The 13,169-nt window shown below is 32.8% G+C and overlaps 3 protein-coding genes across 5 annotated transcripts in view; 2 read left to right on the forward strand and 1 right to left on the reverse strand.

Moving 5' to 3' along the window:
* The window catches only part of LOC129804452 (pre-rRNA-processing protein TSR1 homolog), a 59,411-nt gene extending 55,794 nt beyond the window's left edge, over positions 1-3,617 (forward strand). The window contains exon 5 of one of the 2 annotated variants that reach the window (XR_008751991.1): positions 3,122-3,617. The gene's annotated coding sequence lies outside the window, so the exon portion shown is untranslated. Of the gene's footprint in view, positions 1-590; positions 690-3,121 lie in introns of those variants that run through there. The other variant, XR_008751985.1, reaches the window with a different exon arrangement.
* The window catches only part of LOC129804471 (heparan sulfate glucosamine 3-O-sulfotransferase 5), a 271,187-nt gene that overhangs the window by 113,885 nt on the left and 144,133 nt on the right, over positions 1-13,169 (reverse strand). The window lies entirely within an intron of this gene.
* On the forward strand, positions 750-3,617 carry LOC129804475 (polycomb group protein Pc). 2 transcript variants are annotated; one of them, XM_055851806.1, is made up of 4 exons: positions 771-1,288; positions 1,738-2,029; positions 2,095-2,775; positions 3,013-3,617. In XM_055851806.1, the coding sequence occupies exons 1-3, from the start codon at positions 1,223-1,225 to the stop codon at positions 2,757-2,759; spliced, it is 1,023 nt and encodes a 340-aa protein (XP_055707781.1). In that variant the 5' UTR covers positions 771-1,222; the 3' UTR covers positions 2,760-2,775; positions 3,013-3,617. The 2 variants fall into 2 exon arrangements, with proteins under 2 accessions (XP_055707779.1, XP_055707781.1); XM_055851804.1 differs by having other exon boundaries at positions 750-1,288; positions 2,095-3,617.

Below are 13,169 nucleotides of genomic sequence, written 5' to 3' on the forward strand. Positions count from 1 at the left end.
AAAAGGGATTAGAGTTGCATTTTGCTCGTCTTGCCATCTGCTCTGGGGGATCATAAATAAAATAATTTAGGCACCTGGAGGAGCGAGAACTTGGTCAGAAGTGTGCTCGGGTCACCTTGGGAGGGTGTTTTTCTGGAAATTTCCTCTGCGCGCCAAATTTTCCACTCGAGGGCATCCCTTTTGCGAGAGGGTGCTCCTGTTGTAAAATGCGACTGATGAACCAACCACCCACTCAATACCCTGGCAGATGATTCATCGACAGAGAATTGATGGATTTTCCCGTGATTTCATCTTGTGAAATAGTTTTTCCATTGTTAGATGAATTCTCTTATCCCGTTTTCAGAATGATTTCGTCCTCCTCTAGTTTTTTTTTGCTGGTGCTGGTTGCCTCAGGATGAGAGATAAGGAGAAGGAGTTTGTAGGGCAGAAAGACGGTGATGAAAAAATAATAAAAGAAGACAGAGAAAGGTGGTAAAAAGAGTGATGCAGGAATTGGAATATTGTGGTCTCGTTTTGGCGCACAGGTCTCGGGGAAACATGAGACTTTTTGAGGGAGGATTTTGTGTCTAAATCTTAGGTGATTCTTCCAGGGAACACTTAAATCGTGAGCCTATTGAGATTATCAAGGATATTGGGGTAGCAGTGAAGTGATCAGGAATGCTCCAAATGGGATTTTGGGGTGGAAAATTGAGATGCTCTATTGCCCATTGGAGCAATGGAGACAACCATACATGTCTCCGTTGCACATTTGATGGCCAAAAGCCAGAAGGAATTGCTTTGCTCTCAGTATCTTCGTAGAAAGAGTCAAGATTCCACGGACGGAGGCGAAAATCGCCAAGCTCTTCTCGCTCATCTTCTCGAAGCATACACCTCAAGCCCCCCCACCGCCTGACAAGAGCTCACGGGGACGCGTGAATCAGTCACGTTACGTTCAGTGTATTCCTCATTTGAATCCTCCAGGCTGCGAAAGAGGACCAAATCATCCTAAGTGTACTATCCCGGAATTATTGCGACGCAATATCGCGTGTGAATTTTTAACTTGTTCCTCCAGTGACGGAAGTTTTGTTTTGTGACCACCTTGGATTTTCACCGGATTCTGCCCAATTTACTGTTGGGTTTGTGCTGTGTCCAGTGTTGGGTGGGCCTCCTCGGATTGTGGGTGACAGTGTTTCAGTAATATTACGTAAATTGGCGTGAGAATTGTGTGGTGAGTGTTGGAAAAATGGATAATGGAAGCGACGATCGCGTCTATGCTGCTGAGAGAATTATTCAGAAAAGGATCAGAAAGGTAAGGTATTGTTGGACAGGGAATGTTACCTCTGATTAATTTGTATCCCTTGAATATCACTGCATGTCCAAGTGATAGTAACCTGTGCAATTTAGCGGCATTTGTTGTGTTTTTCGGGCAAAATATTGGCCCTGACATGGGGGAAAACGCAGCCATTGTTGAAAGTGGGGGATAGTTTTCTTCTCTTTTTACCCATTTCCTGCCCACCTGGCCAATGAATCTTTACCCTTTTGTATTTAGGAACATTCCCAGGTTGGATAGTACCTTGAATGAGGGGTTTTACTTGGTCTATTTCCGTGTAATTTGTGATTTTTGTTGAGCATTTGGTGGAAATTGATGGCGAATGTGACATTTAATGGAATGGGGTGCCCTCTGTCGGGGCATCCGTGAATGATGCTGTCCGGAAGATTTCCGCGGGATACAATGAGAATTGCTATGGTCTTTTTCAGGGTAAAGTGGAGTATCGAGTGAAGTGGAAAGGATGGAGTCAAAGGCACAATACGTGGGAGCCAGAGGAGAATATCCTCGATACGCGTCTCATTGATATCTATGAGCAATCATCGCAGAAGGGTTCATCGACGCCCGGAAAGCGTGGGAAGAAGAAGGAAAGGGCATTAGAGCGTGACCTGGAGTCAGAAGATGAAGAGACAGATGCACAGACACTTGTTGATGAACCAGTGGGAACAGACAAAGTGGACAAAGTCAAGGATAAACACAAAGAAAAGTCACACAGAGAAACAGGTGAGTGGGGAAGGGATTTTTGGGGATTCGGAGAGATTTTCAGGGTGGTTTCTTGGGTGTTGCAGTATCTAGCAGTACAGGAAAGGGTATTTTGGCCGATTTGGTGGACACAAATTCAAGTAGTAGTGAAGATCAGCCGCTTAGGGAGCATTTGGCGGGTACAAAGCGCAAAGCGGAAGTTCTGTCGAAGGAATCGGGGAAGATTGGGGTGACCATTAAGACGTCTTCGGACGGTCCACCAGCCAAAGTAGCTCATGTCACAACAGAGGCACCTGCTCTCAAACCACTGACAGTGTCAGTGCCGAGTCGGACGGAACCTAGTGCTCCACTATCTCCGGAAACTCCAGCATCTCGGCCTGAATCCAATACACCAATAAATACAGAGGTCAAAGCACCTGAACCACAGCCACAGGCTGAGGAACCAGTGTCCAAAAAGGCACCAGCCAAGGGTGTTGTCCGGGAACCCAGTGACGATGGAAAGAAGCCAGAAAATAAGGCTGTGGCAAATGCCCAGCCTAAAAATAACAATAACACCATCAAGAAAGTGCATGAGATTCCACTCTCTCCCAAGACAGCCTCCCCCAAACTCTGGCTACCCAAATCCCGGGTAACAGATCAGGTTTTTATCACAGATGTTACGGTTAATCTTGAAACCGTCACCATTCGCGAGTGCAAAACGGAAAGGGGATTCTTCCGGGAGAGAGATCTCAAGAGTGATGTGACAAATTAAGACAGAGATTGTGGAGGTGATTTACTTACCTCAAAGTTTAAAAAAATACTTTTTTTTTAGAGGAGTTTCTTAATTTGAAAGAAACTCAAAGCCTCGAGTTATTTTTTACCCCTCCTATTTTATTTTTTTAAATAGAACTCTCTTTTATCTGTTTAATTTAAAAAAAAAGAAAGGTATTTTTAGGATGATCGAATGATCAAAAGAAAAATGGTATAAATTTTATTTAAAAAAAAAATTGTTATATTGTTGTTAGATGAGGCTAAAACACATTTTAACACAAAAAACTGCAGGAAGAGGAACAAAATCAAAGGTGGAAAAGTTTAATTTTCCAAAAAGAAAACACTTTTTTATGTTGGTTTTAGAATGCAGAATTTTCACGGAGAAACTGACGATGAAGAAAGTAGAGAGAGGAAGGGATGATAAATGCCTCAATTATAGTGATATGAATTTTAAAACTATTTTTGTGTACTACAGTGTTGTAAATAAATTCAGAGAGAGAGAGAGATTGTGACCATTGGAGGATCAAGTGTGGAAGGCGCGATAAGAGAGATAAATAAGAAAAGCAGGAAGTGGGAAGAGAGTGAGAGAAAGTGATGGAGCGGAAGGGAGCCAAAAAAATTGGTGAAAAATGGATTTTTTTTGTGAGCAGATAAAAAGGAAATAAAACGAGAAGGATTTTATTTTGAAAAGAGTGAAAACACGTGAAAAAAAACACCCTGAAAAAAAATCTCACAGTGACGAGAAAATAATTTAAAAAAAAAGAAAGAACACAAGAAAATTAAAATATTTAAGAGTTTATCAAACTAAAAAATATATATATTGAAATAAAGAAGTATATATTTATAGTTATCACTAATAGATTATAGATGTTAAACATTTTTAGCTGGACAAATCTTATTTATTATGATACTTTACTTGTGTATTTTTGTCTTGATGATTAATGAAGGGGCATGTTATTGCAAATATCGTGTGGCGCCTTTTTTTCCTCGTAGCCATATAATTCATCCCAGTGAAAGTAGCGGAATTTTCTAAAACAAACAATGTGGTTAGGTTGCACAGTGAGGTTATGTTCACACTGACATAACCTAGAGGAACTTTAGAATTTTCAGTATAGTTAATCCGGCAAATAGATACTCCGAAAGTGTCCCAGTGAGCACAGTTAGCTAAAAAAGACAACGTTTACAGCATATTTTTGCTGAGTCGATCAGCAAAAATATGCTAATCGATTAGCAGTTTTTGAACAAAAAATACTAACCAAATATATGAAAAGGGCACTGCCTCGCGACTGTCATTTTAAGGTTAGCAGAATTCACCTAAAAATAGTTACAGTAGACTCTCTCAAATTCGGGCATTTGGGACCAAAAATCCGAATTAGAGAGAAATTCAGGCAAAAATTTTTTGAAGTGCAACGATTTTTTATTCATCTGCATACACATATTGAGTTCACATACTCATATTTATGGTAAATTTAGTGAAAACTTCTTAATAATTCAAAAACACATCAGAACTAAGATAAACCATGGCAAATTTGAGCATATTTGCTTCATTTGATAATCATAATCAAACTTGAAAAATGTCAACAAACTTTTTTCACATTTAACTGTTGCCCGATTTTAAAAATAGCCGAATTAGCGAGAGTCTACTGTATATTTTCAGTTAAATTGAAATCGGTTAGCATTTGGTTCTCGCTAGTACAGTAGACTCTCTCTCAATTGGGCATTTGGGGCAAAATGTCATCCGGTTTATCGATAGATTTGGGCGTCAAAGCCTTTGTAAATTCCACAAAAAGCGTTCAATTATAAAAAAAAAACACGATAAAATAGGAAGAACTACAGTAGAGTCTCGCTATAGGCCATCGCTCTATAGTCCACAATTTATTAACCGTTGATTTCAAAACACTGATTTTAAGTTAGGTTATGTTTTTTAGTATGCGACATGCATAATTATTTTAATATTTTTGGCAAACTTTATTAAGTAGTTGTGATAATTGTGATCCATAATGAAGAGAGCAAGGACAAGTACCACAATCGCAAAGAAAGTGGAAGCCGTCGAGCAATTTCAATACTAAAAATCGTTGATAATTTTAAAAAATTACATGGACTATAGTGCGACCCAAGTGTCAAATTTGAAACCAAATATGGACTATAGCGAGACTCTACTGTATAGTGAATTTGAGCAAATTAGCTTCATAATTAAACGTGAAAATTGTTAATAAAATTTTTCGCCCGATTGAGCGAGAATCTACTGTACGTTTCACATTACTTTTTAATTTAGGCGCTAGTTAAATTAAAAAAAAAATAGTTCGTTGACATTTTCAAGTATATTTATGATTAATGAAGCAAATATCAAATTCACTATGGTTTTTCTTAATTGCATTTTGATTTTTCATAATTTAGGATTTTTCAAGGAAGTTATAATAAAAAATAAAAAATCGTGTGATTTCAAACAGCTTCATGTTCGAATTTCTGTCTAATTCTAATGACATTTCGGTTTCAATTACCCGAAATTGATCTTTCCTATATTACTCAATGCCGTGTTGGCCAACGCACAATGACTTTTGTTTGTAAACATGTTTTCAAAATTTCCTATGAGAGACAGCGAGATAACTAGTTTCATGTTTCATTCACTCTCATTGAAATGTCAAAAACTTGTTTATAAAACAAAAGTTATTGTCCGTTGTGCATAAAAGAGGTTATTTAGAGGTTTGAGGTTATGTGAAATATAATCCATAAAAAAGACGGTTATCTTATTAAAGAAAAATCTAAATTCCGGAAAAATTTCTGTGGAAAGGTATAATTTTCTTTACAAAATATTAATTGATAAACTTCATGCTTTTTTAGGAGCAAAATTAACTTGATCTGAGAAGTTTTGGTGGTAGGCGTCTGCCTTTTTCTTCGTAAAATTTCTCGGAATGTGAGGTTATAATTAAACATAATCTTCAAAACAAACATGTTACTTTAATTGAAAAAAAAAACTTTTAAATATTTTAATTTTAAGGTTTAGTCATATGGCTTGACTTCTCTAATTTCTTATCAGTCGAGATTTAAAAAAAAAAAAATTGGCTTAGCATTGGAAGGGTAAATGACCAACTAGATTTCGAAATACAGTAGACTCTCTCAAATTCGGGCATATAGGACTGAAATGTCAGCCGAATTAGACAGAAATTCGGGCGACAAACTTTTTGAACTTGCAATGTTAGAAGGAGAAGTTGCATTTCGCGAGAGCTTTCCACAACGCCCTCACTTTTTAAATTCCGACAATTAAAACCGGAGTTATGGCCATTTTAAGAAAAAAAATTTTGAACCTTTATAGCTCCGGTCAGGGGGTCGGGGACCTTAAGTTTGGTATTGATCGAAAGCTCTAAGGCCCAGCTATAACATACAGTAGACTCTCTCAAATTCGGGCATATGGGACCGAAATGTCAGCTGAATTAGACAGAAATTCGGGCGACAAACTTTTTGAAATGCAACGATTTTTTATTCATATGTGCATATAGATATTGAGTTTACAGACTCATATATATAACGTAAATTGCATGAAAATCCCTCAATAAAGCAAAATCACATCAAAACTAAGACAGACTTTGCCAAATTTGAGCATATTTGATTCATTTGATAATTATAATCAAACTTGAAAAATGACAACAAATTTTTTTCAAATGTAACCGCTGCCCGAATTAAAAAGTAGCCCGATCTTAAAAGAGCCGAATTTGCGAGAGTCTACTGTACCATTAAAAGTGGTTGTTATTTAGGATTTCGAAACATTCGAGAACTCGGCTGAAATTCTAGTAGTCTAAAACCGTTTTAAGCTACTTGCTGTATGTGATTCTGAAAATTTTAAACAATGGAATCGTAAATATTAGAAATTGATAATATTTTTCATATTTTTTCTCACTAGATTATTTTATATGTTAAAATTTTATTAAAATTATGGTGCAGAAATCTTTAAAATCTGTCAATTCTGTAATTTTTAGCAAATGATAACCTCAAAACTATTTTACGGTTAAAAATTCTGAAAGCATTTCAAGTTTAGTAAATTTATTTTTTCTCACTTAAAAAAAATTCAGAGATAAGAATTTTATTGCAATTCTTTAAAATTGCAATTCTAAGAGTTTTTTTTTAAATAAATTCTAACCTAAAATTTATTTTTGGGTTAGAAATTATTTTTGTAAGCTCTTGGGGCTTAGTAAAAATTATAAAAATTCTAAGTAGAAAATTTTAATAAAATGTAGCTTTCAATTTGTTTTACACTTAATAATTTTGAAAGTTTCTGAGGTTAAACTTTGATGTACTTTAGGATGAAAATGTGAAAATTTCAATCAGAAGAGAAATATTTAACACAACCTTAAATAAAGTATGAAACGTCGATGGTATGCGGAAAAATTAACAACCAGTTTTTCCTTTGGCTGCAATCCGAAGAAATTTTCCAATTGCATAATTGGTACAGCCGTTCTTCATTTGTCACATAACCTCAAAAATATGATCAAGTTCCTCAAATTCAAACATTTGGAGGACATAGATGAAATTTGTCGATTCTCAAATGTAAATATAAGTTTATAGAATTCATCATTGTCATTTATTGTTAAATAAATGGATTTTTCCTGAGAACTTAATATAATACGAAAATATTAAGAAAACACCAGAGAAAATTTATTATAATTCAGAATCCACGGAAATCATCATTGCCATAACCTCAAAATTTTACATTTGGAAATTAACCGTCGTGTTGTTCATATTTGAGGAACTTTACATGCATTTTCCTCTTATTACGGTCTTTTGATTTTATAAAATTTATCAAACATATACAAAAATTTTTGAGGTTAAAATTTTATACATTTGAAAATTTAAAGTTCTTCCAAAATCTGTATTTTTTCTTTGTGGCTAAATTCTTGATTATAATTACTTTAAATGTGAGATTAAGTGATTATGCCACATATAAAATAATAAACAGTACTCTCGCTAATTCGGCTCTTTTAATTTCGGACTACTTTTTATTCGGGCAACAGTTAAATTAAAAAAAAGTTCATCGATATTTTTTAAGTTTTCTAATGAAGCAAATATGCTCAACTTTTGCCATGGTTTGTCTTAGTTATCATGTGATTTTGCATTATTAAGGGGTTTTCATGAAATTTACCATAAATATGAGTAAGGTAAAGTGCCCTCAGGTCGACCGGTTCCTCAATTCGACCGGTAGAGTTATTTATTCAATTTACAGTAGACTCTCTCTTAATCGTGAATATGGGGCAAAATGTCATCCGGTTTAGCGATAGAATTGAGCGTCAAAGCCTCTGAAAATTCCACAAAAAGTGCTCAATTATAAAGAATCACGATAAAATAGGAAGAACTACAGCGAATTTGAGCGAATTAGCTTCATAATTAAGCGTGAAAACTGTCAACAAAATTTGACGTCCGATTGAAAAAGAGCCGATTGAGTGAGAGTCTACTGTATTTATATTTGCACTAATATTTGGCGTATGATCTAATATCAATAGGTCAATTATTCCATAGATAAATACGAATCAGTGACAATTTTATAGAAATTCACCATCAACAATTCAAAAATTGACGACCGGTCGAGTCGAGGAACCGGTCGACTCAAGGGCACTTTACCTTATGTAAAATTAATATGAGTATCCAATGAACAAAAAATCGTTGCATTTAAATAAGTTTGTCGCCCGAATTTCTCTCTAATTCGGGTGACATTTCGGTCCCAAATGCCCGAATTTGGGAGAGTCTACTGTATATTTTTAAGGTTATAAAGAATATAACCTAATTGTTTTCAAATTAATCAAATTAAACTCAAATAAGAAAGAGAAACACGATAATAAAGTAGTCATTCGGATAAGAAAGTTTTAGCTTCATGCCATTCAAAATATGATTTTTTTAAAGGAAAGAATTTTGTTTAACGGACAACAAATATATTTCATATAACCTCAAATTAATGTAAGTTTTTGAAATTCGTAATGTGAAAAAAGTATTACAGAAATCTTTATTCAACATCAAATGCTCAAAATGATTTATAAATTAAATGTTTAATAATTTTGCTGAATGTGTGTTGTCTAGGTTATGTCACACGCAACCTAACCTCATTCTGCAACCTAACCTCTTGTCTATAATTTATGAAAATTTCGTCGTAGACCTTTTCCTTGCATTTTTCTTTCTATAAATATTTCTTTAGGATATTGCGTGAGAAACTGCGTAACTAGAATTTTAGAAACAAAAAATATATCCAAATAGTAGCTATATCAAAATTTTGATACACACACATTTGGTCACAAAATTACTCTTCTAATACTAGTGAATAAAAAAAAAACGTGAATTCTTCTGATATAGCCCTCTCTGAAAACAATGTTAAAGTAAATCCTAAATCACAAATTAATCTTCTACAGTTGCAGACTCCCTTTTACAATAAAACACCAACAAGTATGAAAAACCCTAAATAGAGTTTGTAATCTATAAACAAATACTTATATATTTCATATAATGAAAAAGAAAGGACAGATAGAAAGTATATAACTATATGAAAGAAAATTAGGGACATATATAACTTATAAAACCAAAAAAAAAACAATATGAGAAAAATATTCTAAAACAAAGTATTTTTTGGTTTTTAAAATTTTATTAGTTAATTTTGAAAAAATATACTTTGAAAAGGCCATAAACATTTTGCATTCAAATAATCGTCTCATTTATTAGTTTTAATGAACATTCTGTTGAAAAAAAAAATGAAGCATTAAAATAACCAATTATAAAACTACTTTAAACGCAGATTAAAAGCAAAATGATAACAAAAAAAAATATAAAAAGTATCTTAACGATAACTAAAAGAAAAATAAAGAAAACCCTTTAGAAAAAAAATCTGTAGGCTTGCTGCATAAATTCTCTTGCTCGTTTTCACTTGCATTTTATCCTTAATTTATTGAAAAATAAAATAAAATATTTGAAAAAAAAGAAAATAATATTAAAAAAATACCTTAATGTATTATTAAACTTAATATATTCTATTTTATTGATAAAATAATAATATATTTGAAAAAAATGCACATTAAGTATTATAATTTTTTTTGTTTAATTTTAGGAGAAAACTGCACCAAATTTGAATCAAAAATTCTACCTTTTTTTAATTAACAATTTGATTTTCTTTTATTTGTATAACTTTTCTTTAACACAGGGTAAAAAAGAAAATTTTCTTTAGAACAAAATTTCTTTTTTTTATAAATAAATTATTTGTGTGTGTCTTTTGTGTGTGTGCATAAGTTTTAAGATGAAAAAAAAATATCCTTTAGAATTGTATATGTATTTCGCGTGAGATGAATCACAAACCCTAACGTATTTCATTTTGTCTATTTTTATATAGTTTTTATTTTGTATTGATTTTTCCCGGAAAGATTTAATCAATAATATTTTTAACATATTTTATTTATTAATTCCACTCAAGTCACTGAAAGTTGATGAAAATATAATTTATTGGTACCAAAAAAAAATGGTAAATGAAAAAAATGTAAAATTTTGGTTGAATTTGTTTATTTAAAGATGCAAAAAAACTGTAAAAATGTGAATTATCTTTATTTTCCAAAAAAAAGTGAACAATATTTCTCCTCCCAAAACTCTACTCCCCCTCTTGAAACGTAAGACACTGAATGAAAAAAAAACTTGCAAATAAATGCAATACTATTTGCAAGAAAAAAAGGAACATAAACTTTAATCGCTTAATAATTCTGTAAATATTTGTATCAATCATAGAGGAGGTACAAAAAAACCAATAAAAATACTTAAAACATAATTTTCTGTTTTACCCTTTGATCTCACACTGTGGGTAATTTTGCAGTGATTTGATGAAATTGATTCGACACAGGTAAGCAGGTAATTGTACAATTTTGAAAGGGTACATCATTGCAAAGTTGATTGATTGATGATTGGTTGGCTAGAGTTGAAATTCCCTTAATTGATTTCCCAAAAATAAAAGGACGATTGTAATACTACAAGGAGTTCCGGTTTGAGTGAAAACGGACTAAAAGGATTTGACATATATTGCCTACTACTGGGAGTTATTTTTAAAAATCATTTTTGAAATACCCCTAAATTTATGCAAATTTTCTTACGCAGTATATTTAAAGCGCGCATTACTATGAACCGTTAGTGCTGAAAAATTGTCGACAAAAATATTTTGCATAGATCACGGCCTTTTCGTAACTTATGCCAAAGATATCTCCCGTGGGTATGCAATTTTTCTGTGTCATAGCAGTGAATTCGAGCGCGCTTTTTCGGTCCTGAGAATTTCTTTCAAAGTAGAAGTCTACGGAACTCCTTGTATATCAAACGATGATCTTACACTGCAAAAAAAATCAGTGATAAGCACAGAGAAGTTTTAGGTAATTGAGATTCTTTATAGGCGATCTCGAAAAGCGTGACAATTTAACTGTTAGTTGAACAATCGTGTCGAGCCAATTTTATCCATTTCGACTAACAAGAACAGTTTACTCGACGGGATTCTTTACCCGCAAAAATTGAAGTCACAATAGAATTTTCACGCGTTCGGAGTTTTGCAAGCACTCAAAGGCTGCCTGTTGTTTAAAGAATTTTAGCTATCATACCAGGATTATTATTTTTACGATCTGAATTCCGTTAAAATTGTCTTCATCGATAGTATTTTTGATGATCTTTAATATCTTTTTCGGCCTTATGTATTAGAATAAATGTTTATGTCCAACGCACAATTACTTTTGTTTTGTAAAAATATTTTGATATTTCAGTAAGAGTGAGTCAGATATAAATCTAATCATCTCGCTCACTTTCATAGAAATTTTTCAAAACATGTTTACCAACAAAAATTATTCTGCGTTGAGCATTATGCCCAACGCACAATAACTTTTGCTTAGTAAAAATGTTTTTGACATTTTAATGAGTGTGAGTGAGATCTAGATCCAGTCATCTCGCTCATTCTCATGGGAAATTTTGAAAACATGTTAACAAACAAAAGTTATTGTGCCCAAGCCCGAGCATTATCACCAGCGCACAATAACTTTTGTTTGTAAACATGTTTTTTTTTTAAATTTTCTATGAGAATGAACGAGATGACTACATGTAGATCTCATTCACTTTCATTGAAATGTCCAAAACATGTTTACTGAATAAAATTTATTGTGCGTTGGGCATTAGTCGCTCATTTTTTTCTTCTTTTTTTTTGAAAAATAAATACGAATTTACAAAATAATCATTAGTTGACTGGAGAGCTTCGTTGCAGCACTCCCAAATTTGCGCGAAATTCGCAGCTCGTTATTCTCGTTTTAGAAAACCATTTAAGAAAATCGAAAGAAAATCGTGGAATTGAAACTTCTTCCAATGTTTTTAGTATAGAAATATTTTTTGATAAAATTTTGGCTTGATAATCCTCCGAAAGATAGGAAAATAAGTTTTTTTTTACAATTAATTGGTAACTAGAAAAGAATTTATTAATACTAAATAGAATAAGGCTTTATTCGTTTTTTTTTTTGGTCAATGTATTTTTTCTTAATCTTTCCCGCCAATTTAACAAAATTATAAAAATGAGACGGGGAGAAAATCATTTGCAAAAGATTTTATTTTGTCATGGGGAAGTGGGGCACCTTTGAAAGTGGGTCACCTTTGAAATTGGGATTTTTTACCTATTTTTAAATAAAATTGAGCTTTATCGTGATATAATTTATATTCTCAATCTGTTTGTGCATCTAATCATATCACAATAAGGCTCAATTTTATTTAAAAATAAGTGAAAAATCCCAATTTCAAAGGTTCCCCACTTCCCCCTATCTACGGATATACTTAAAATTGGGTTCTGAAATTTTTATGGTACATTCTTAAATAATTACTCTGATAATCAGTTGACAGGCAGAGAATGGTTGCTGAGACAGTTGCATGAGATCAAGAGGGTAACTGAAATTTGAAGGAGGGTCAACAAACCATAACAGGTAAAAAAAAATATTTGTCTAATTTGCGAAATTGTATTTTGAGAGCCTTTTAGCGTGGACGACAGATTTGTAAAATAAGCCCTTATTATTATTTAGGATAAAACTTATAAACAAAAAATTATTCTTTTTAAAGTTTCGAATTTTTGTTTTTTTTATTTTAACATTTTAAAACATAGAACTCTTGTAATCTTAAAGATTGTATCGAGTTTTGAACTTCAGTGTTAAAAAAAACATTATTACAATTCATATTGCTTATTTGAAAATGTTCTAGAAATTATAAAACATTTTTTTATTCCGAATTTTTCTTTGAAGAAGCCTTTTTTTAATTATTGAACTTAACTTTACCTACCCCTGACAAAAAAATCAGAATTTAAAAAAAAACCACAGGATTATCAAACACCAATTCTATTTACACTCAATCCTGGGATTGTGCACTTTTTCGGGACCGAAAAAAGCGCGCGAAA

The sequence above is a fragment of the Phlebotomus papatasi genome, chromosome 2 (assembly GCF_024763615.1).
Source record: "Phlebotomus papatasi isolate M1 chromosome 2, Ppap_2.1, whole genome shotgun sequence".
NCBI classification, from domain to species: Eukaryota; Metazoa; Arthropoda; class Insecta; order Diptera; family Psychodidae; genus Phlebotomus; species Phlebotomus papatasi.